General features: G+C 38.0%; 3 protein-coding genes and 1 non-coding gene across 5 annotated transcripts; 2 read left to right on the forward strand and 2 right to left on the reverse strand.

The window, feature by feature from the left end:
- Positions 1–3,777: 3,777 nt before the first annotated feature.
- LOC101309319 lies at positions 3,778–9,824 on the forward strand. The gene is made up of 19 exons (XM_004310181.1): positions 3,778–4,240; positions 4,331–4,405; positions 4,497–4,531; positions 4,850–4,928; positions 5,228–5,320; positions 5,421–5,505; positions 5,685–5,760; positions 6,081–6,209; positions 6,796–6,894; positions 6,995–7,096; positions 7,216–7,377; positions 7,459–7,554; positions 7,803–7,854; positions 7,966–8,077; positions 8,162–8,435; positions 8,736–8,833; positions 8,964–9,015; positions 9,524–9,646; positions 9,735–9,824. Exons 1-19 carry the CDS (start codon positions 3,778–3,780, stop codon positions 9,822–9,824), a joined length of 2,295 nt encoding a protein of 764 aa, XP_004310229.1.
- Positions 9,825–10,422: 598 nt separating this feature from the next.
- LOC101309608 lies at positions 10,423–11,558 on the reverse strand. Its single transcript, XM_004310182.1, has 2 exons — positions 11,339–11,558; positions 10,423–11,177 (listed from the first exon to the last, which is right to left on the reverse strand). The coding sequence occupies exons 1-2, from the start codon at positions 11,520–11,522 to the stop codon at positions 10,423–10,425; spliced, it is 939 nt and encodes a 312-aa protein (XP_004310230.1). The 5' UTR covers positions 11,523–11,558.
- Positions 11,559–12,980: 1,422 nt separating this feature from the next.
- LOC101294331 lies at positions 12,981–15,121 on the forward strand. 2 transcript variants are annotated; one of them, XR_185524.1, is made up of 3 exons: positions 12,981–13,405; positions 13,790–13,861; positions 15,010–15,121. It is a non-coding gene; the product is annotated as an uncharacterized LOC101294331 (transcript). The 2 variants fall into 2 exon arrangements; XR_185523.1 differs by lacking the exon at positions 15,010–15,121 and having other exon boundaries at positions 12,987–13,405; positions 13,790–14,069.
- A 6,561-nt stretch (positions 15,122–21,682) lies between these two features.
- Positions 21,683–22,075, reverse strand: LOC101309902 (glutaredoxin-C1-like). Its single transcript, XM_004310183.1, has one exon. It carries the CDS (start codon positions 22,073–22,075, stop codon positions 21,683–21,685), a length of 393 nt encoding a protein of 130 aa, XP_004310231.1.
- Positions 22,076–23,568: the final 1,493 nt, after the last annotated feature.

Genomic DNA, 23,568 nt, shown 5'->3' on the forward strand with positions numbered 1-23,568 from the left:
TGTTCGTCGAAAACCTCACAGTAGTAGCTTTTGTAGGCGGTAGTAGTAGCTTTTGTAGCTGGTGGTAGTAGTTTTTGTGTTCGTCGGAAACCTCACAGTAGTAGCTTTTGTAGGCGGTGGTAGTAGCTTTTGTAGCTTGTGGTAGTAGTTTTTGTGGCTGGTGGTAGTAGCTTTTGTGTTCATCGGAAACCTCAGAGTAGTATCTTTTGTAGGTGGTGGTAGTAGCTTTTGTAGCTGGTGGTAGTAGCTTTTATAGTTGGTTTAGTAATTTTTGTCATCGTCGGAGGTCGGTCGGAAATCTCGCCGGAGGTCGGCCGGAAACCTCGTCGGAGGTCGGCCGGAAACCTCCCCGGAGGTCTGCCGGAAACCTCACCGGAGGTCCGCCGGAGACTGTTCCAAAATGAGTGGTTGTTGACTTTTTATACTAGTGGCATTCTTGTAAATATAAGGGAGAAAATCTAATTTTTTTTGTTGGATGGCAGTCTGTAATTATGTTGAACTTCAATACTTAATACAAAACCTTATTTAGACTTGGGTGGACTTATGTGGGTAAAAATGTTGGGGTGGATCTATGTGGGAAAAAATGTCTCAAAATGGACTTATATGTAATTGGCCCTTTTATTTTCTATGTTTTTAATGTATTATTACCTATAGTTTGTTTGTTATTCTTTGATTTATTTATTAATTTTAAGTAAGATTAAAATTGTTAATATTGAGCTTCCTTTATTATAAGGGTATTTTAGTAATCAAACTAGTTTTAATACCAATTTCATAAGGTAAGTAAACAATATTAATCGTAATTAGTTCTATTATTATAGTGATTCCTTATAGTATGTACACAACTGAATGGAAATGAAATATTCTCATATCAATTACTTCCGTCTCTCATTCTAGTTGATAACGATTCATGATATTTTTATTCCAAGTTAGTAAAAATGTCATAAAAGCCTAAGGAGAGGTGTGGCAAAAATCAAGGAGTCCAAGAAAGGAAGGTTGCGTCGACGATTTCAAATTTAGAATCCTAAATCAATTAGCTAAATCAATTAAAGCATATCTTTAAGGGACAGTTTAAGTAGGAATCTTCATGCAATATTCAAGGAGATCTTCAATTTAATCTCAACGATTGGATGCGAAATATCTTCTAAAATATTTGAATCAATGGCCAAGGAAATTCATAAGATTACTTGACATACAAGAACTATATAATTCCTAAACCCTAGTCTATGACATGCACTATATAAGGAGTGATATGCTTCATCTTTTACACACCTCAAAATTAGATTTACACTCAAATCAAAACCTAGAATAGATTTCGCATACATCCCCTTTCATACCAAGTAGTTTTGACATCTATAAAAAAGAACATACAAAGTTGCGCACCATCATCCTCCACCATTACGAAGTTGCAATAAATCTATCATCTCCACCGCTTTGAAGGCTTATTGTGTTCGTCAAGACTCATAAGGTGTAACCATGAACTCTCTATGTTATGTTTTTAGTTTTTGTTTTGGCTATTTTGGGTACTAGTGTGAAAGCTAGCATGTTTAGCTTGTTGATTTTCATATACCTTGAAGCATGTTTTATCACTTCAAAATTCTTTAGAAAATGCAAATTTTGATATCTTATATGTTGTTCTTGGATTGTTGGTTTTGTAGGTATAACTCATACTTTATGTGTTCCAAGTCTTAGGTTGGAAACGATGATTTATCTACTCATGATTTGAGCCAAATTAAGGTTTGCTAGCATACTAGGCCTTAAGTGAAAAACTTATAATTTCTTAGGTAAAGTGTATACTTGTTAAAGCATCTCCAACAGTTCTTGTATCAATTCTCAAAAATAAAAGAGGAAATCACAAAATCTCTAAGGGCACGTTTACTAATTAACTTGGAATGAAAATTATCATGCATCGATATCAACAATAATCGGTATAAGAATGGAACTAATTACGATCGATATATATTGTTTACTTACCATATGAAATTAGAATTAAAACTAGTTTGATTACTAAAATACCCCTACAAGAAAGGAAACTAGAATGTTTGCAATTTTATTGTTCGTCTTTTCGAAGATGTAAATATTCTGGCACTAATCTTGGATTCAGCCGTCTTCTTTGTTGTCGTTGTTGTTGTCTGATGTGGTAACAATAAAATATATATTGTTAGGGTTAGGTAATTTTGAAATATTATAATTATGTGAGGATATTTTGGGGATAAAAAGTTGATTTCATAAGCTTGATTCTGACACCTAACTCCCATTTTGAGTATCAGATTAGGGGTTCATAAGGAATCGATTCCTGATAAGCAAGTGAGATCCACACCTATTCTAATACCTTGATATGTTAATAAACGCCGGAATTCACCCATCCCAGAATCAATTTCATTCCAGGTTAGTAAACATGTCATAAGCAAGTGAGATACACACCTATTCTAATACCTTGACATGTTAGTAAACGCCGGAATTCACTCATCCCAAAATCAATTCCATTCCAGGTTAGTAAACATGTCATAAAAGAAAATAAACTCCAACATCTCTTCTATTATATTATACAAAATTAAATGTTTTTATGCATGATTTAATGTATATATAAATATTATATATTTATTCAAATCATACCTTAAATTTCATGTTAAATGTTTTAATTTTATGTCGTTTTTTTTTAGGAGCGAGAATGAATTCTAAAAGGCATAACAATAAATTTTAGAGATTTTTTCATGGATGTACAAATTTTGAGAATTCTATAGATATAGAGGATATGTTTCTCTCTATCCCACGTTTTGTATTATAAATGATGTTTTACATGAGTTGTTGGAGCAAAAAAATAGTGTTTTTCCTCTAAAATATAAATAATTCTAGTTTTACATGAGCTATGAGAGATGCTCTTAAGACTAAAGTTTTAGTAACTATGCCTGATATTTTTTTTTCTAATGGAATCACACGGTTTCCTCAAATGATCCTAGATACTATTATGTGCCAAAAGATAATGTCATAACGCTTCCTCCCTTCTTAGCCATCAAGAATAGACTAGGATATATTTCATCATCATTCCCTAAATCAGTCTCTGGAATAATAAAGATTGATGTAAATATAGAGAATGTTGTTTTCTCGCTCATCACATTCCATTTCTTAAAGATTGGAGCAAGATAACCAAATATTTCTCTAAAATAGAGAAAATCTAAGATATAGAAAAAATTGTTGGAGTTGCTGTAAAATTTTGTATAAAACCACTTATACTTATATAACATTTATGCAGTCTAAAATGTCTCATTCTCGGGTATGTCATGTTCTTGTGGCAGCATGATGGCTGAGCTAGGCCTCCTTATTTGATACATTGTCTCATGTTCTTTTTTTTTGGTTACACTCGTGTTCTTTTTTTTTACTACCTCATATTAAGCTCTTTATCATTTATTTAAATAATTAAATCAAAACGTTCGTTCATGGAGCCGCAATTGTTCTACTTTTATCTAAAACCCGAAAGTCTGACGTGTGACCCGTCTATACAGATCGCACGACCCAACGCAGGAATGCTCAGCCCATTTAACCAATCCTTTCTAGCATCCACGTGACTGTCACGTGCGAAAGTCGGTTGGGTTGCCTCAATTTTCCTTCCCTTTCCAAACAGAGTCGCGCCACTTCTCTCCCCTCATAACCGTCGTAGAGCCCCAATACAACTCTCCATCTTCTTCCCCACACTTTCAAATCTCCTCCCAAATTTCCTCAAAAACCCTAAAATATCCACCACTCTCCTTCTCCCCACCACCACATTGCTCCCTTATCACCATGGCCTCCGCCGTCAAGCAAGAAATCACCGACCGCTCCTCCGCCGCGAAAACCGCCAACCCCGCGCCGATCGACATCGGCAGCGACAGTGAGAGCAGTAGCAACTCCGTCGATTCTTCCGACATCGAAGGCGACCTGGAGACCACTGCCTTCATCGAGTCCATCACATGCAAGTCCAGAACCGAGCGTAATTCCGACGAAGCTCCGCCGGCGAAGAAACCGAAACGCGGCGGCGAAACCGCGCTAGGGTTTCCGGAACCGGTGGATGTCACGGCGGCGGTGCCGTTGACGATGGCGAGGGTCTTGCCGGACTCGACTTGCGTGACGCAGAAAATTGGCCAAAATAGTAATAATCTGAATGAGAATCAAGTCGGTCCTGTTGTAAAAGGTTGCAAGCAGTTCTGGAAAGCTGGGGATTATGAAGGTGACAAGGAGAATGATAGTAAATCCGCGTTTTCTTCTGGTAAATTTTTCTCAGGCTTGCTATGCACTCCAACTGTTTGATAAATTTTCTAGTGATTAGATTATGGTTTTCGAAATTTTGCGTTTGCAGCTGGCATGGATCATGCGAGAATTCACCCTAAGTTTCTGCATTCGAATGCCACCAGTCACAAATGGGCGCTTGGAGGTAGGTTAAATTGTCAGGGAAGTGTTGGAATGAGGTTTATGATACAATGTGAATGAGTGAATGACTGTTGTTGATATTTTTCTCTTTGCAGCTTTCGCGGAGCTGTTAGACAATTCTTTAGATGAGGTACTGAGCTTCTCTGTTTCAGCTATGTTTAGGAGACTGGACAGCACAGGAAGCATGAGGGAGCTTTCCTAGTTGAGGATGGAGAATGTTGGGATGGCTAGAAATAGGGAGTGTTTGAAGGGGATAAGTTTCGTAGCTTCTTGCTCATTTAATTCATATTCTGGGGTAGTTCATTTTTCGTTACCTGATGAATAGCTAGGATGACGATTGGTTGTTGTATGGGAGCCTGTCCTGGCTGCTCCTGTCTTCTAAACATGGCCTTAATCGAGTTTGGTCTATACTACTAGCTATATGTTCCTTACTATTTTTGTTGGCCAGGTCTGCAATGGAGCCACTTATGTTAATATAGACATGTTAATAAATAAAAAAGATGGCAATCTGATGCTTGTGGTGGAAGGTATGTGGCTAAATCTTGTATCACTTTGTTGTGCTGAACTAGCGGCAATAGGATGCCCTTCATATACATTCTTTCATTGGTATTAACAGTAGCTTTATGTATCACAGAGTGTTGTTGGTTCAGTTTAATTTGGTACTTATGGTATAATTTGTGTTCTAGGACATATGTCCCATGTCTATGGTCTTACATTCCCTCTTGAATTTTAGAATTCTTAAATTCATTTGCTATTTCTGAGAAACATTACTCACTGGGTTCATAGAAACATAATGATTGGTTTTTGTATATACTGCTGACTGCAGATAATGGTGGTGGAATGACTCCTGAAAAAATGAGACAGTGCATGTCTCTTGGGTATTCAGCAAAAAGCAAAATGGCAAACACAATTGGTCAATGTGAGATGCTATCTTTTCTGTATAGTTAGAAAAATAAGTAGTATAACAACGAAGATTGTTTGACTAATCATTTCTCTCTTGTTCTCATAATTTCCTTTAGATGGCAATGGGTTTAAGACTAGTACTATGAGGCTTGGAGCAGATGTTATAGTGTTCTCTCGTTGTCAGGGGATCAATGGAACAAGGTTTGTCTTATGCCTAGTTCGTCTTTATCAAACCATCACTTGAAAAATCTGAAGTTTTGCATGATTGTAAGGCCAGTTGCTGAAATAGTAGAGACTTCGTTCCTGCTTTTTACTTTACGTTCTGCTCCTTTTTTCTAATTGCCAACATGAATAGTATCCAATCCATCCTTTTTTCTTAGCCCAACACAGACCATTGGATTGCTATCTTACACTTTTCTGAGGACTACTGGAAAGGAAGATATAGTGGTTCCCATGGTAAGAATTATTTTGGTGAATAGTGATAAGAATTTTTGCTGGCTGGAATCCTGGACTGCTCTCAAAGTTAGTTTTAACGTTCTCAATTCAAGGATTTTCTTGCTATCATTTGCTGTGATTTCTGGAACAGAAGTTGAGAAACAGGACTCCTTTTCTTATCTAGCCAATAATCACTGTAGTTAAGTAGGAAGAGATGTTCTTGACAGATAACTTATCGACAGTAACGTTGGAGAATGATATAAATTGTTTTCTCGCTTATGTTTTCGTGTTCTTTTCTCGTATTGTTTGTCACTTATTTCTTTCTTTCTTTTTATCGTAAGATTGACTATGAGAAAAGTGGTCGAGGTTGGAACAAGATGATGCGGGCTTCTCCAGATGATTGGACAAGAAATTTAGAAACCATTGTGCAGTGGTCTCCATATTCAAGTGAAGAAGATCTTCTTCAGCAAGTAATTAATTAGCTCTCTTCATTTTGTTTTTGGATATATACTCAGACATTGTTTTCATATGGCTAGTCGCATTTGACTTGTTCTTATTGCTGTGACTGCGCATGAGAGAGAAATTCAATTTAGTGTAATGTTTCTTATTGATGTACTATATTCATTTCCAATGCTTTTTTTTTATAGGGCTGTCCTGTTCTATATTCTATGACTTGTTAGTTCATGGATGATCCATTATTGCTAACAGCTGCATTTGCTAATTTTTAAGGGTTGATATGCTAATATTTAAGGGTTGATTTCTGGATCTCTTAATATATAATTATTGTTAGAAATTTAAAATTGTTGGCAGCTTTAGGCATAGGTGCAGGAACATGTATTAGAATCTAGTCAGTGAAGCTGTTTTAGTCTCATTGCTTCCTTTGCTTGCAATATCGGCCGAACATAGATGCATTTTTTGTTTTAATATATCATGTTCCTGTGTCTTGGTTTATTTCAGGTTACCATCTTTTTTGGCTATTATTTTTTGTATGAATACAAGTTGGTCATGCTGTCTATATTATGACACCTTGTTTTCCTGTGCTTTGTCAAAATGTAGTTTAAGTTATTTAGAGGGCATGGCACACGGATAGTTATATACAACCTTTGGGAGGATGATGAAGGACATCTGGAACTTGATTTTGATACAGATCCCCATGTGCGTTTGACTCTTTTCACTTTTCTGCTGCATTATGTAAATTCAAAAGGGGCACCGCGTTTCAGATATGAAGTCTTACTTTTCATGTTTGAAATCACAGGACATTCAAATTAGAGGAGTCAACAGGGATGAGAAGAGCATTCAGATGTCTAGAAAATATCCCAATTCTAGACATTTCTTAACTTATCGACATTCATTGAGGGTACGTGTGGAGTATACATTCAACTGGCATTGAATCTTATCATTCACTGCTACATAAACTGTAATTTTGAAGAAGACAGAACACAACTAATAATCATGGTATCTAATTCGGTTTTCCAGAGTTATGCATCGATCCTCTATCTCAGGCTTCCATCTCAGTTTAGAATGATTCTGCGCGGGGAAGATATTGAACATCACAATATAGTGAATGACATGATGATGACGAGGGTGGTGACATACAAACCTGTAAATCTCCCAGAGGGAATGCCAAAAGATTCAAACGTAATTTCTTCAAGACTTAATCTGCATTAAGATTATTGTCTTGAACTTATCAAAGTACTGATAATTATATTCTTTCTACAGATGGTTGCCAAAGTGACTCTTGGGTTTGTGAAGGATGCACGCTCTCATATTGATATCCAAGGGTTCAATGTTTATCATAAAAACAGACTGATTAAGGTAGTTATTGGTTTTCTTCTTTATAGACGTGGTAACTTTTTCATGTTCAAATCCAGAGCATGGTTGAGAAAATACGATCTTGGTGTTAGGAGTTCTGGCTCATATTCTAGGTTGTCATACTGGATTCTTCCTGACAATGGAACAGTTAGAATGTCCAATATGATTTCCTTGTTTGGTCATTGTAGACTCAAATCTTAAGTCATTAACCAAACATCTGTAATTAATATTCGTATTTTTCATTTTGCCAGCCTTTTTGGCGTGTTTGGAATGCTGCGGGCAGTGATGGTCGTGGAGTCATAGGTATTTTATGATAGTTTCCAAACTGATTAATGTTTGAATCCAATATAGTCTTGTTTTTGCCTGCAGTGGCTAATTGATGTTACTTCATTCTTATCACTCGTTTTGTAACAGGTGTGTTGGAAGCTAATTTTGTTGAACCAGCTCATGACAAACAGGGCTTTGAGAGGACAAATGTTCTTCAAAGACTTGAGCAACGATTGATTGGAATGCAAAAGGACTTCTGGTTTGTTATTTTCCCTCTCCATGTCATTTAGTATCTTGAGGAGTTGAGGTTGTGTCTTTGATTTACATGAAACTTTTAACTCAGGTCTAAGAATTGCCAGAGTGTTGGCTATGCTCCAAGAAGGCGTACTAGTGACTTTTCGGAAAGAGATTCTCCAGTATCTGATAAAGAGAAATCACCCACGAATCAGAATGGTCATGGTGGGTTTAAGATAAAAACAAGTAAAAAACTCGAAAAAGGATCATCACCTGTGACTACTTCAAGTGAAGATGGCAACTGTAATGAGGCATTGCATTCTTCCATTAAACCTCAGCCAGATCATACGTCAGACACAAGGGAGGGTCACACACCTTTGAAAGTATGTCTGCCCATTACTTCTCAAATATGGTTATTTGCTGCTTTCGATTTTATCGCCGTTTATAGATGTACATATGACAATGAATTTCCTTGGATCTACTGATTGTTAGCACAATCTGGTTTTGTCCTTTAACCGTAAGATTTCTATATCAACTTCTAAGTGTTAAGATATAGTTTGTAACCTGCTCTTAGCAGACATCTAAATAACCAAAGGACTCGTATGCTTGTAACGAACATAGAAATGGCTCGGGCAGTGTTTGTGTATTCCTCCTGTATGCTTATATTTCCTTCCCATTAACAGATAGCTGATACAAATGGAGGACAAGTCATAATGGACAACATAACTGGGCATACTGAGCGTTCGATTATGTTGAGAACAGATTCATCAATTGTGGGAAGGTGCTGTCAGAAGTTCTGTGAAATTGAACTCTCTTATCCTGTTTGCAGTTTGTTTGTGCCAAATGGTGAATGACAATTTGGTTGTGTAATAAATTCCCCTGATTTCAAATCTCTTTTTTTGTTTTTTCAGATTGGAGGAGGCCAGTCATGAAAGAAATAGGTGTATATCTCTTAAAACTGAAGTAAGTGCATATTTAGGTGGTTTTGTTGAGTTGGTTGTGAAGACTTGTTTTGAAATTAAAATATCGCTTCTTAATTAGTTATTATCTAAAATTTGGTCCATTATATACTTCAGATGAATGCTACGGGACCAAGATCCACCCGTTGCAATGCAGGCTGTACATCCATGCTATTGCTAGACTGTACTTTTATTTGCTGCTTAGTTGAAGTGAACATTTATTTTACAGCTGATGCGGGGATGGCTTTGGTAGTTAATGCTTGCCCGTTACTGCAAATCAGTCAACTTCATAGAATTAAGCACTTATTAGTAGAAATCAAAACTTGATAGGTTACTAGTACTTATCATTAGATGGAATGGAGTTACTAGTAGAAATCAAAACTTGATAGGTTACTAGTACTTATCATTAGATGGAATGGAGGATTGGACAATAGTTTTCTTTGAAGTTTGGTTGCAGTTAGTATTTTGACTTCTAAATTTTACTAATGTGTTTTCTTTTTCTTTTGAATCAGCTTGAGAAGGCAAACGAAAGAATAGCAGAGTTGGAGAAAGAGCAAGACGCACTAATTCAGATACTAGTGGAAGAAAAGACTGAAAGAGAACAGGAGGAAGAACGACTCAGGAAAAGACTAACGGTAAGGACTTACCGTTAAAGTCCAACCAATAATCTAGCATCACAAATTGTGCATTCTATAAGATATTCTATTTCTTTTCTGGTTGCAGGATGCTTCTAAAACCATTGATGAGCTGCTTGAGAAGGTAAGACAGTTAGAAGGAAGGACGACACAGACATGCAAAGTTGAAAAAGAATGAAAATCTAACAGAAATGAGTTCTAGGCTTCAACTATACAAGAGGCTTATTTGTACAGACAGTAGAAAGGTTCTGATGACTAGAAACCGAGCATTGCAGAATATGTGCAGTTAGAAAGTTAGAAATGGAAGTAGCAGCACCTCGTATATATCATTTTTTTTTCCAGCCTGGTATGGTATTTTGAAGTTGTCATTTGTCAACGGTTGGCAGAGGACTAAATTGTATGGCTGGATTAGAGTAAACTAACAACTCATTTCTTTCACCTCTTTAAAACAGTAGGAGATACAGTCAACCCTTTTGTGGTTTAATTTTGTTGATTAAACCATGCTATATTGCTATGAGTTATAACTAAAGCAATTGATTATTTTCTTCTTCTTTTTTTGGCTCAGAAATGTATTGCTTGTTAACAATTTTACCTTTAGTTTCACAAATATATCATGATTCTCTAGTCTATACAAGAAAAGTATGTTGCAATTGCTATATATATGTATGTATATGTTTGATATCTCATACATAAACAGAAGCTCTCTTTTATACCCATGAATTCATGATAAATAATAATGTACTGACATGGATTATTGTACAGACAGTGTACTTAAACTATGGGTTGTGGTTTTGAGGCCTGTTAGGAGGGGATGGAGGAATATATGGTATCCAGGTTCTGGGGTCTCTGAGATTGAATCCTGGTGGGGGAGGAGGTGGAGGAAAGACAGAAGGGATGTAAGGTATCCAAGTTCTTGGGTCTCCTAAATTAAATGGAGGTGGAGTGTTTGGGGCCAAAGGATTTGGGGATGGAAAAGGAGGGAGACTTGGGAATGGGAATGGCAAAGATGGAGGGAATGGAAAAGATGGAAATGGGGGCAGAGATGGTAGAGGTGGAAGAGGAGGGAATGGGAATTGAGGAAGAGGAGGAAAAGGGAATTGAGGCAAAGGAGGCCAAGGGATTCCATAGAATGGTGGAAAGTATGGGAGAAAAAACTTGGAGGAATTGAAAGAACTTGCCAATTCCTCCTCCTTCCTATTTCCACATAGGGTAAGATTCTTCTTTGGTGGCCTGTAACTCAGAGCATTCATGCTGTAAATACAGATGTTATCTTGTTTTGACTTGACAGAAATCTCATCTGCTGTGGTTCTTAAACCAGGAACATTGCAACTTTTGGATGAGCTCCCTATCAAACTTGCTTGGCACATTGACTTAATTGACACACCACTTAAGCAGTTTACCCCATCAACTGAAGGTATTTCCAGCTTGTACACCCCATACTTGTTTGTGGTTTTATTCACTGAGAAATTCATATCCTCTGAGGCTTTGGTTGAGCTCCCTCTGAACTTGCATTGTATCACAACATCCACACCTGGTAATAAAATTGTTTTGTAAAACGTTATACTACATTCTTGAATCTTACAAATGCGAAAAACTTTCCACTTTGCAAAACAAACTTTCAAAAAGTTGTTGTGCAAAACGTTACCCTTAACTACATATTTTGCTACTGGTGACTATGAATGAGTTGAGTACCTGGGAGAAAGTAGCTGCTTCTGGAAAATGTGTTGCTTGAACAAGTATCACAGTAAACCGCTCCTACGACGGTAATCCGAGCGGTTGGTGCAGTTGGTTGATGAGCTACCGAAGCAATGGGGTGAGTGAGGAAACATGTAAGAAGAAGAAGAAGATGGAACATGACTATATGATCTATAACCATGGGAGAGGCACCAAAGAAGCTTCTACCAAAGCATATATGGTTACTCCATTCTGTGCATCTAGAGCTATATTATATAGCTAGAGAGGTTCATTCAGTCATTCATGGCGACTATGTGCATTATAATGAGCCCGTGAGCTTTTGGTGTTAGGACCCCAACTGTAAACAGGGGTGAAAATATGCTTTATCTATTCACAAGAAAACAAAGACATGTGAAGAACTTGTTGCCAGATTGTCAGGGAAGAGGGACATGGAGATGGAGGGACTTTGATTACATCTGTAGCGAACTAACAGGTAGTGGTAATTGAACAAGAGGCTGTGTGCTTTTCTGGATTGGACAAAAGCTCCATGGATTCAAGGACTTGTTGCTTTAAGACATGGGACTCTTTTGGTTTTGGGACACTGAGGGATTGGGGACTCCCCTTATTTGGTCATGTATAACCCACTCTAGATCACTGACAATGCCCAGCTCTCCACAGCTACTATACAAAGTGTTTTGGACAGACTGCTTATCTTATGTGATCTTGGCCACATTAGTTTACATGCTTTGAAACCCTAACAAGTTTGCACTTTGTAGTGTTCTTAATAAGTTAAACGCTTAATCAAAGTTTTGTTCTTAATAAGTTAAAACGCTTAATCAAACTTTTGTCTTGTATTAAGAAGTGGCTACAACATTAGGTTGTAGTATTGATTCTCTGCTCTTGGCTCAACTGTCCTATTAGTAGTGTGGGAGAACTGTTAAACAAGTGAGATGCTTAATAGTTGATCCTTCTTATGCGGGCAATGAAGATCATATTCTCTGTTACTCTACTAGTCTTTGGGGGTTTCATCGCTGGAATGTGCAAGGGTTTTGTACCATATGTACGTATGGATCTTGAACCTGTGCCAGAATCTATGAGGCCGTACGCCATCACATCTGGGATTATGCCCTGTTTCAATCATCCTCCATAAAATGGTGTAATATATTTCGGATTGTTATACAACAGAACGTAAACTACAATGCATTAATCTATCGATACATTAATCGTCAAACATTATGGAGTTTAGGAGTTATATCATTGATAAAATGCATTATGCCCTATTTAAATCATCCCTAATAAAACGGTGTGATGTATGTTAAATGTAATACCCCGGAAATTTGATATTAGTTTATAATATTATTTGGGAGTTTTCGAGTTAGAAGTTAGTGGGTTTTTGAGGTTCGAAGGAAGAGTGGAAGTGTTTGGACGCTTAAATTTCCCGAAACGGTTTTTATTTTCTTTAAACGTCATAGAGTTGACTTTTTATTCGTTACGTTTCTCGAGAAACTTCCTTCACGAAAGTTGTAGAGCATGGCGATACGAGTTCGTAGACATGCAGCACACGTAAAACGGACTTCGTATGAAGAAGTTATGGTCAGCGGAAGTATTTTGGTTTTTGGGATTTTTAGTATAATAAGAAAAGTTGGGGGTTTTTATTTTTGGAACCCTAAATTGCACAAAGCCCCCAGTTCAGTTTCTCTCTCTTCTCTCCCGAGCTCCCCCGCACTCCCTCTCTTCTCCGATACGTTTCTCCACCGTCCGGCCACCGTTTTGGCCGCCATCGGTGGCTGTAAGATCGCACGGCCACCCTCTCTCCGCCTGTGGTGGTGCGACGCCGTGTTTCAAGCCGGAGATGAAGCCTTCAGCCGGAGGAGAACGCTGCCGAGTTGCTCACCGGAGTTCGGGCTTTGCTGGTGAACCCAGACCTTATGAGTGCTTCATTTCCTTGAAGTCTCTTCCCTCTAAGCACGATTTGAGCTGCCGTTCACCTCGTTTTGAGGTCAGAATCGGATTGAAGTCTTCTTGGGAGCCAGTTTTCTTTTGGACGATTCCAGCCGATTCCAGCCAAATGGGTTCAACCTTCAGGTATAAAAGATGCTCCTCTTGCTTCAATCTACTAGTTTGTTGTTAGAAGTTTGTCCAGATTTTGAAGTTGTTGGGGTGGCGCGTGGCAGCGCGTTCGACAGTTTCCTAGCTCTAGGTTTCAGTGTTAGCTAGCTCTTGTTATTGTGAGCTTGTTGAGTTGTGGAAATTTTAGGTTGTGAGCAAGGATTGCATGTTAGGACATTAAGTTTAAGCTTAGGTTTATGTGAGGTTTGAGTTTAGGTTTTGAGGATTAGAGGCAACCTTATTTAGTCGTTAAGTTCAACGACCTTGGAAGGTTGTTCTCATTTGGGCTATGGGTTAGTTTAAGGGTGTTTGATATCCTAAGTACTTTGGTTACTAATGTAATTAATTGTGTAATTATAGGTGACTTGTGAGGTGTGATTGGCTTGGCTCTTTTGGTTGTGTTTTTGGTGAAGACGCAGCAGGAATATATAGGTGAGTAACATCTCACCAAGGTTCACTTGGAACCAATTATTTATGGAATTGTGATAATGATTATTATGATGATGATGGTGATGATGATGAGGTTTATGATGATAAAATGATGATGAATTACGATGATGATTTTTGGTGTTTTTAATTTAAAATTTTTATTTTTGGCTGTTTAAAATATATGAGCTTGATCGCCAATGACTCATAGGTAAGATAAAACAAGTTTTCTATATGATTATTTTTAAGGTTCATGAAATTATAATATTTTTGGTTCTTGATAGGTTATTCTTGTGGGAATAACTATGTCTTATGCATAAAAATATATCTATGTGGAATGATATAATTTGATGATGTGCTATTGGGTTGTTGATGTTGATTTTATTACATTGTGGTTTGTGGTTTAGATAGTCAAACCGGGTTCCAAGCCTCGGGTGATTGGTTACTGTTATATATGATGATTCTACTCTATTGTGATTTGTTGTTTAAACAGTCAAACCGGGTTCCAAGCCTTTAATCGGGTGATTGGTTACGGTTATGATGTTATTATTATTTTGTGATTTTATATTGGACAGTCAAATTGGGTTCCAAGCCTTTGGCCGGGTGATTGGTTACGGTCAAAAATAGAGCTCTAGTCCGTCTGTCGGTGTAGATCATGGGAGGTACCTTAAAGTATCTAGGACCCATAGATACATAAATTGCTGTTGTAGGTCATGAGAGGTATTTATTAATATCTGGAACTCATGGGTACATGTGTTTGTTGTAGGTCATAGGAGATACCTTATTGGTATCTGGGACTCATGGGTACATGTATATTGTAAAAGTATTGGTTATGTGATTTTAACTTTGTTCTTAATTGTTGTCATTTAACTTCCTTGTTTTGAGTATCTCCTGAACTATGTTTAATGCAGGAGATTCTTCAATTCTTATTTGTGTGATTTTTAGTGGAATTCCTGAACTATCATTTTTGCATAATTCACTTATGATTGATTATTTTGTGAATTGTTATGTTTTCTTATTTACTCTCTTTTGAATTTTATTGTTTGAGGCAATTCCTGAACTAAGTTCTAAGCAGGAATTTCTGGATATATTTTGTGTGATGTTGGGTTGAGTTATTTTTTAGAGTTACTCATACGGGCTTTTTAGCTTACCAGGTTTGTTGTTTACAACCCGGTGCACCAATTTTTGGTATAGGAGTTAGACCTGCAGGTGATGATCAGCAGAGTTGAGGCGGTGACTTAGGAGCTGGGTTTTAGACAATGTACAATTATTTGTATATTTTGATAAATTGACTTTAAGCTCATGTGAGCGACGTTATTATTACTAGACTTTTGAAGTTGATGTAATTAAAGAGATATAATGTTTAACTCAGTTGTTGAGTTTGTTGACATTTACATTTCCAGTATTTGTTTATAGTTTGGAAGTTGTTGAGCAGGTTTTGGGATAATAAGATTCTAAGATATATCATGCCCAAATTTTTAAAAGTTTATCCTTCGAAAATTGGGGTGTGACATTACACAACCCAAACTATAATGCACTAATCTATTGATACACTAACATCATGGAGTTACAGAGTTACCTATTGTCTATTGTTACCGAAGTTAATATTGTTTGGGCCTGTTGGTGTTTCTGCCTTTTCCTTGTTTTGTTGGGTATTTCATCTTAGGCCTCCGGGCTTTTGTACTTTCTAGTTTCTACCTCATCATCTATTAATTGACCACTTACTTGTCATATAGTTAACGATTAGTAATTAATTTCATTTCAACATTCTACAAGTTTGGTCTTATTCTTTTATTTGTGCTCCTACCAGTAAGATTCAATATACTAATATGATGGGAGTCCTTTTAGTGGGACTCTTAAGTTTAGGACTTTTCGGTTTATGGTTTAAAAGACATATTTTTCGATCTCATATTGGCATCTCATCCGTTCAGTTTTTAGGTTTATATGTGTAAATCAGCTTTACAAATTTTCAATCAAATCGGTGATCGTTAAGGTAACAAACTAGATCAAATTAATGAACAAACCAAATCTGTCAAACATGAACCGTTCAAGTTCATAATTGGTAAATCACACTTATGAATGTCTTAACGATTTCTAATATGGCTGAAAATTTACATAAATGATCTACTCATAAATACCTATAAACTGAACGACCAAAATGATGTGGATATAAGATTGAAAAGTGGGATAAGCCAAAAAGTCCTCAACTTAAGGGTCCTCATTAGAAAGGCTTCCTTAGAATTACTTAGTTAATATGGAATTCCAGGAATAGACTCATCTTTCAGAATATCCCTGCCATTGCAAATCAAAGTTATTATCATGTTATTTATTTTGCTCGTAGCTATTCTATGGTGAATAATTCTACTCCTCATATCTTCTCTTTTAGTCATACACTATCTAATGGCATCCTCTAGATTCCGACTGTATCAAAGTTTATTTTGATGCATCTATTATTCAACATCAAACTTCTATTGGTTTTGTTTTGCGAGATCATTATGGGAATCCTCATATTGCAGCTGCAAATAAGCTTGGAGATACAAGTGTTCTTGTTGCTGAAACCACTGCTTTACGTGAAGGTCTACATACGGCGTTTTTGCAACAAATTCCGAAAGTTTTTGTAGAAGGCGACTCTAAAATACTTATTGATTGTCTTTTGGGTCGAACTTCTGTTCCATGGAGCATCAAGTCTCTTGTTCAGGATATCCTTTGGCTAGCGTCGAGATTTCAATGTTGCATCTTTCGTCATGTACATCATGAAGCGAATTTTGTAATAGATCGTCTGGCATCTCTTGGTCATTCTGCGTCTTCTCCGTTACTTTGGTTTAACTGTCTCCGCCTATCTGTGTCCCCAGTGTTCTATTTGGATCAACTGGAAATGAGTGTTTTTAGAGATTTTGTGTTGTAGTTCTGTTTGTTGCATGTTTTCACCATAAAAAAAAAACAATGGAATACCTACAATGAGCGACATGCAACCCAATTAAACTAATTCCCCTCTCATAAATGAGAGAAAATGAAGTTTAAGCTCATACATATATAGTAGTACGTGTCATAATCAAAAGCACTTAGTATTCCCTTGTTATATCTATACAAATACTAGGAATTTTGGTATTATAGCATGCAAATGAAAAATGATGACTCAGAAACATAACTGGAGCCAAATTAAACACCGCAAACTAAAGACTGATTATTAAAAAGTTAGCAAGAAAGTCAAGAAACAATACAAAGACACAAATGGAAAAACCATTCAATAAAGAGATTAGAGTACAAAAAATTCTCAAGAACTATCAAACATATGAAATAATGACCGATGACCCAATCAGCATAGCTCGTTCCTTCTCTTTCTCAATGAGCCCTTCATCCCTTATTTTGCAAAGGTTTCCCATATTTGCACTACAAAAACACACCTGAGCAATCGTTGGATAGTACCATTCTTTTGTAATTCGTTTCCTTTTATAAGCCTAGTTATAATGAATAGAAAAACGAATAAGCATATCGTACGTACCTCACATGACATGGGAAAGATCGATTCAAGGATCATCTATGATCAACAAAACAAAACAATGATAGTACAATTGAACACAACATATCTAAAGTCGATAACAAATATGGGAGCGGTTGATCATCTTTGAAGCATATGGAGAATAGGAGATTGTCAAACAGTGACAAGCGTGGCCCGTTGATTTGTTGAATGCTGATTGCCCACGTCCACGTGTGAATGCGTAACGACCACACAAACTCCACGTCATCCCAAATGTTGTCCACGTGTTAGGCTTGAAAATTCGCCACACGTGTGGGAGCGTGTTGAGATATAAATCCCACATCGAGAAAATGGGACCTTACCTGTGGGTTTATAAGGGTTTGGGCCGCTCCATCTATAACCAATTGGTTTTAGATGTGAACCTTAGACTACCTTGACATAGCATCAGAGCGGGTCCCTCTCCAGTTGCGTCTCCAATGAGTCCGGGTTTGGTTCTTTTGAGTTTGAGGTTCTTTCGGTTATCATGGGGCCCGAATTCAGTTTGTTAATCAGTTTCACGTGCAGACTTAAAAGTTAGGTTGCACGTGAGGGGGAGTGTTGGAGATGAGAGATCTCATATTAGAAAAGTGATAAAGAAAATATAACTCATAAGTGGGTGGATCATTCGTAATTGTACCGAGGCCTTTTAAGATTAAAACCCAACACTTTAAAGGTGGTTGAGTTTGGACAATATCTGACACGACCCACCCCGAATTTCACCCTGAAACTCGGAGTAAGTCGTGCAGGGACCACCTCCAAGGAAAATTTACCGAAAAGATTGGTGAAACTTCCCTTGGAAATGGACAACCCTAACCCGAAAAATTTCCAATTCACACTCTTACTACAGCACGTCCAAAAATATCACACAATTATCCAGCTAATAAAAGCAAACATTATCCTTCAGAAATTCTAAACATAAAGTCAACCGACCGAGCACACCACCGAAATAATATACAATAATCCCAAAATATTCAGAGCTACTAGACACTATCGGAAGCAAGAAAACATTAGTAGGTTAAACAGGTAACCTACTGATGAAAACTGGCGGAAAAGCAGGTGACTATGCCTCGTCTCCTACTAGGACCAACCCGAACTCTGCAGACTAGGCATTTTAAAACGAAGAGCTCAGGGGAAAACATGTGGAACAGTTAGAGTGAGTGGACAAAAATAAATTAAATAAAAATATTTCTTTATGCTTCCCCAATTTAATTTCCATAGAAAATAATACTGCATGCAATCGCTCAAAAGCGCTCAACTCAAAAACTGGCAATTTCACGACCAGCACCGGCTAGTCTCCAAAACTTAATAAAATACAGCCTCTTAGGCTAAATTATATATAAACATATATAAGTGTATGTATTTACACTCGTCAGACTCCTTGTATGAATTCTAAGAACAAATTAGAAAAAAATAGAAATTCATACAAGGCTACTACGCTTGCGTCTAACGCTCACGTCACACCATAATGGAATTGTACCTCAGTATGGCGGAAAAAGCACGAGTGTATATACGTGTCGACTCCCTATATGAAAACCTAAATAAACCAAATAAGAAAATAGTTTTAATATAGGGCTACTACGCTTGTGTCTAACACTCACGTCACGTCATAATGGTATTTTACCTCATTATGACGGATCAAACACGTATGGCTAGCTAGCATTTATATATACATACTATCCTCATAAACATCCAATAAACATATCCACCGAAAATCTCATTTTCGGGATCTCTCCAAAGGAGGAAAATTGCCAAATATCTAAGAAATCAGAAAGTCTCATCAGGAGAAAAATAAATAATCAACAAATTATTTCATCGCATGCTTTTCAATTAAAACAAATGTCCACTCACAAATTAAGCCTAAGCCTGATGACGCTCCGAGGCTTCCTCTGCTCGGGCCTTCTCTCGTCCTGTTCCAAATATATAATTAATTTCCCACTAAAAATCCAATAATTAAACAAAATGGGCAAAATTAAACGTGAGCCTCCCACACACTCATCATTGCCCAAATTCGTCATTCTTAACTCAATACGGCTCAAACTTTACCGAACATACCGGCAGCCTTAAAAACAACTTCCCACAGAATACGACTTAAATCCTACGGCCGGATTCTACATTAATTAACCGCCAAAAATACCAAACTTCGGAAATTCACAAACCTATCCAAAACTCATCCAAAAATTCCATAACTCACTTCAATAAACTCCCCTTAATATTCCAAATTTAAAAACATAAAAATCTCTCAACCGGCGGCGGCCGGAGGCCGATTCCGGCGACCTCCAATGCCTATGAAATTTTGACAGAATAATCTCCTCATCATGCTCTACAACTTTCCTAACTAGCACAAACCCAAAATCCAACCCTAGCTATACCAATCGAACAAAAACATCAAAAACGCCCTAGAGCTTCCGCCTCAAATTTCTCCTTACCTGAAGCAAACCGGAGTGAGTCCTTTTAGGGCAAGGTAGCTAGGTTGGAGACCTACAAAACCGTACCAAGCTTGCCCAGATTGGTGGCCGGAGGAGGGAGTTCCGGTGAAAAGCTTCCCGACGTCTCCGGCGAGTTTTCTCCTCTTCCGGCGGGCTAACGGCTCGGGGGCTAGGCTGGGGAGGGAGAGGAGGTGATGGGGGTCCGAACTGGGGTGGAGTGGTGGCTGACCGGACGGCGGCAGCTGGGGCTGGAGAAGAACCGGAAACGGGAGAAGTCAAGAGAGGGAAAAACCGGGGAAAAGAAAAGAGAAGAAGAAGAGAGAAAAAAAGAGAGGGCTGGGCTTTGACCACCCCTCGGCCCGGTCCACACTCTTATACAACCCAAATCCAAAATAAAACACCCCGAAAAATAATACCCGAATAAAAATTACCTTTTACTAGCTAAAATTTACCATTTTTACCGTCGTCGTATTTTCCTCCTACGAATAATCCTCCGCACATAATCGTCCATGAAACCCTTCTAGGGACCAATTAAACTATTACCTCAATGACGGAGACGGTAAAATTCTTATTATAATCAAGCTAGTAAATAAGGTAAAAATATAAGGGTCGGGATGTGACAGTATCGGTACACAGATGATCCACGGGACATGCTTGTCACTGTTTGACAGAGATTTCATAGCAAAGAGGAGAACGTATTTTGCACAGTTTTATAGATTTAGAAGATACCGCAAAGAAACTGAATTTGAGTGAGAATTAACAACTCCTCTTCTCTCCTTAAAATTTGGTTGTCGGTTGTAGGTATTTGGATTTGTATTCTCGACAAATTGAGAGATTTTTAGATTTGGAGTTTGTCTATTTTATCCTTCACTTATTAAATTGTGTTTGGTGCATGATTTTTTATGCAGGGGTATTTTTAAGGTTTTTGAAAGTTTAACTATGAGCAGTTCCATAAGCTAAATTTACTTAATTAATAGAGATTGTTCATTCCACCACGATAAATGGATAAATCAAAGAGATCTATACCAAAACATAGAGAAGTTTGTCCTCATCACTAGAGGAAATGATAATTAATAATATCTTGAGGGGCGTCGGAGGCGTGAAGCGTGACCAGACTTCATAACAACATGTTGGGGAAAACTTTCACTCTTGTAGAACTCTATGTTAGAGAATAAAACTTACATCTCAAAAATGCCTTAAAGCTTTAGACTCAAGATTTTCACATTCTACAAGATAAAACATTACAAAAGAAATTACACAACGCACACACAACCACATTGACATCATCAACACGCACCTCATTTTGGGAGCTACACTATTCAATAAGCCTTTTCTCACGTGATTAATTTCTCCACTGCGTATTGGATCTGTTCAACAGAAGAAGGCACTAACCTGTCTAACCACAATACTATTTGGCATCTATTGTCTACGCAGGCCATGAGTCCCAGTAACCAACTACTATGATAAAAGTTTTCCCACTCTCAATAACGTGACGATAAGTGATTGGCTCTAGAGGTATATATATAGCATACGAGAATAACCCCACATCATACTGTTCCCAAATTCCCATCATCATCACCATATCATCATATCTCTGAGCTTTCGAGCTGTACAGTGCAGCTGCAGAACCAACAACCCCACTACTCCCGGACAAGACTCTTCCTTAACACCGGAGTTACTGCTCTACCCTCACAGTACTCGACAGCATGCTATTTCGTTGTGATTATGGTTCATTTGAATTGGTTTGCACAAAACGAAAACAAGATTATATAACATAAAATTAAGATAATTTCCATTAATGTATTTCAACTACATCACGAAGATTCGATGACCTCATAACCTCCTTCTACTTTTTTTTTTGACATGTAAATAAAGTGATCATGATCAGAGCCAAAGTGCCCCAGCCTCCTTGAGAAGTGGCACCAGGGACCCATTGATATGGGAAGCCATAACCCGGTCCATGGCACCTATCAACTTCCCGCCGATGAACACCACCGGAACCGCCGATGAGTTTCCGAGCAACCTCATGAGAGCCCTCTCAATCTCCTTTCCTCTCGGGTCTTGATCAAGCTCGTACACCGTCGGATTCACCCCCATTCCGCAGAAGAGCCTCTTCACGGCGTGGCACATGCAACAGCTGCTCAAACTGAATATAACCACAGCGCTCTTCGACGCCAGCCTCGCCACTCGCTCTAGAGGATCCGCCGTGTGCATGCTCCTCATCGGCATGTAGTACCCCCATGACTCTGCTTGGTAATGCTCCGTTTGGTATTGCATTTTTGCTTACAGCTCAAAAGTTAACAAAACTCAAAGGAATGAAAAGAAGAAGAAAGGAATGAGAAGAAGAAGATGTAGCTGAAGAAGATGAAGTACAAGAAGATGATGCTTTGTAGTGAAAGAAGCAAGTATGGGTAGGGTTTATATAGGGAACGAGTGAGGGTAATATGGTAAAAGTGGAGGGTGTCTAGGGTTTTGTAACTTTGTCCTTTGCTGTCGCAGCGCATGCTTAGGATTTTCACTGGAAAAAGGATTCTTGTCTGTACAACGACGTACAAGGTTGTACACGTAGACAGAATATACAGGGCACAATGGAAACTAAAGCTTCAAGTACTGGCGGAAGCGGCGCGTGTCAGGTGTGTAAGGCGGCGAGTGGTGTATTTGTCGACGGTAGAAATCTCTGCTTTTCAGGTTTGAGACATTGGTTACAGGCTTTGGCAGGAGGCAGAGAGATTAGACGGCTGGGTTGGTCCTCGTTGTCGGGTCCGGGCGTTCCGGGTGGGTCCGAAAGGGCAGAGCTCCTTTTGCTTCTGACGTGACCATTACGCGCATGTCTCTGTGGTCATCAGTGCTTTTCTTCATATCGATTGGAGAAGATGATGTTGACCAACAAAATAAATGAAATAAGTATTCGCAGAGAGGAAGAACATGATGATGATCAACGGTTATTATTTTTCGGATTTGTCAGTTTGACCTCTTCTCGGCCCCGACTCTTATCCCGTGGAAAAGGAAGAAGCAACAGCATGCATGCAAATCCTAATGCTTGTCGATCTAGAAGAACATGGGATTTGATTAAACAAGATTTTGAGAAGAGTTACCAGAATGTGGGATTTGATTAAACGCATTCTAGCTCAGGGGTCTCACTAGAGTTGACACAAGAAAATGGTTAGGACGGTTGATATTCAATTTAGGCTCGTTCAGAGATTCATTAATATATGAAACATGATTTAAGTTTAGTATAATGTTAAAGTTAATTCATCAACTTGAGCTATGAGGATGTCAATCATTTAGAGTTTCTTCCAACTCTCTCAAATTCTTGTCTAAACTATTATAAAATAAGCATCGGATGTTCTTAAACGGGTACCGCCTTTATGTTTTGTTTAACATTTACACGAAATTAGGTGAAAGCAATTTAGTAAAAATTGTATAACAAGACCACGAAATTTCGTTAAAAAGTATGTGTTTACTTAATTTTTGTTCCATTGTAAACCTCACCGCAAACCTCATTTTTGTATTACTAGAGGGCTTACTGGTCGATATTGTGGCATTTGAATTAGTCACTCAACTCCAAAGCTTGATGTTGATGAACCGTAGTTGCTATTTCAATTGGAACATAACCAAACGAAACATCGAAATCGCTCGCTATTGAAGTATACAACGTGCAATAGACTGGTGATGTTACTTTCAGAAAACACGGGTTCTTTACACCCTGAAGCGGAGCAAAGAAGAACTGAAATGGTAGGAACAAGACCAAGAAAGGAGCATAGGATGTA

Source organism: Fragaria vesca, unplaced genomic scaffold (assembly GCF_000184155.1).
Source record: "Fragaria vesca subsp. vesca unplaced genomic scaffold, FraVesHawaii_1.0 scf0513160_u, whole genome shotgun sequence".
NCBI lineage: Eukaryota > Viridiplantae > Streptophyta > Magnoliopsida > Rosales > Rosaceae > Fragaria > Fragaria vesca.

Bases quoted from the DNA above. Each gene is read 5' to 3' on its own strand.
- LOC101309319 (XM_004310181.1), top strand. From the start codon at position 3,778: ATGGCCTCCGCCGTCAAGCAAGAAATCACCGACCGCTCCTCCGCCGCG. The intron at 4,929-5,227 runs GTATGTGGCTAA...TGCTGACTGCAG, and splicing joins TCTGATGCTTGTGGTGGAAG to ATAATGGTGGTGGAATGACT. The intron at 9,016-9,523 runs GTAAGTGCATAT...CTTTTGAATCAG, and splicing joins GTATATCTCTTAAAACTGAA to CTTGAGAAGGCAAACGAAAG.
- LOC101309608 (XM_004310182.1), bottom strand. From the start codon at position 11,522: ATGGTTATAGATCATATAGTCATGTTCCATCTTCTTCTTCTTCTTACA. The intron at 11,178-11,338 runs GTACTCAACTCA...TTTTATTACCAG, and splicing joins AAGCAGCTACTTTCTCCCAG to GTGTGGATGTTGTGATACAA.
- LOC101309902 (XM_004310183.1), bottom strand. From the start codon at position 22,075: ATGCAATACCAAACGGAGCATTACCAAGCAGAGTCATGGGGGTACTAC.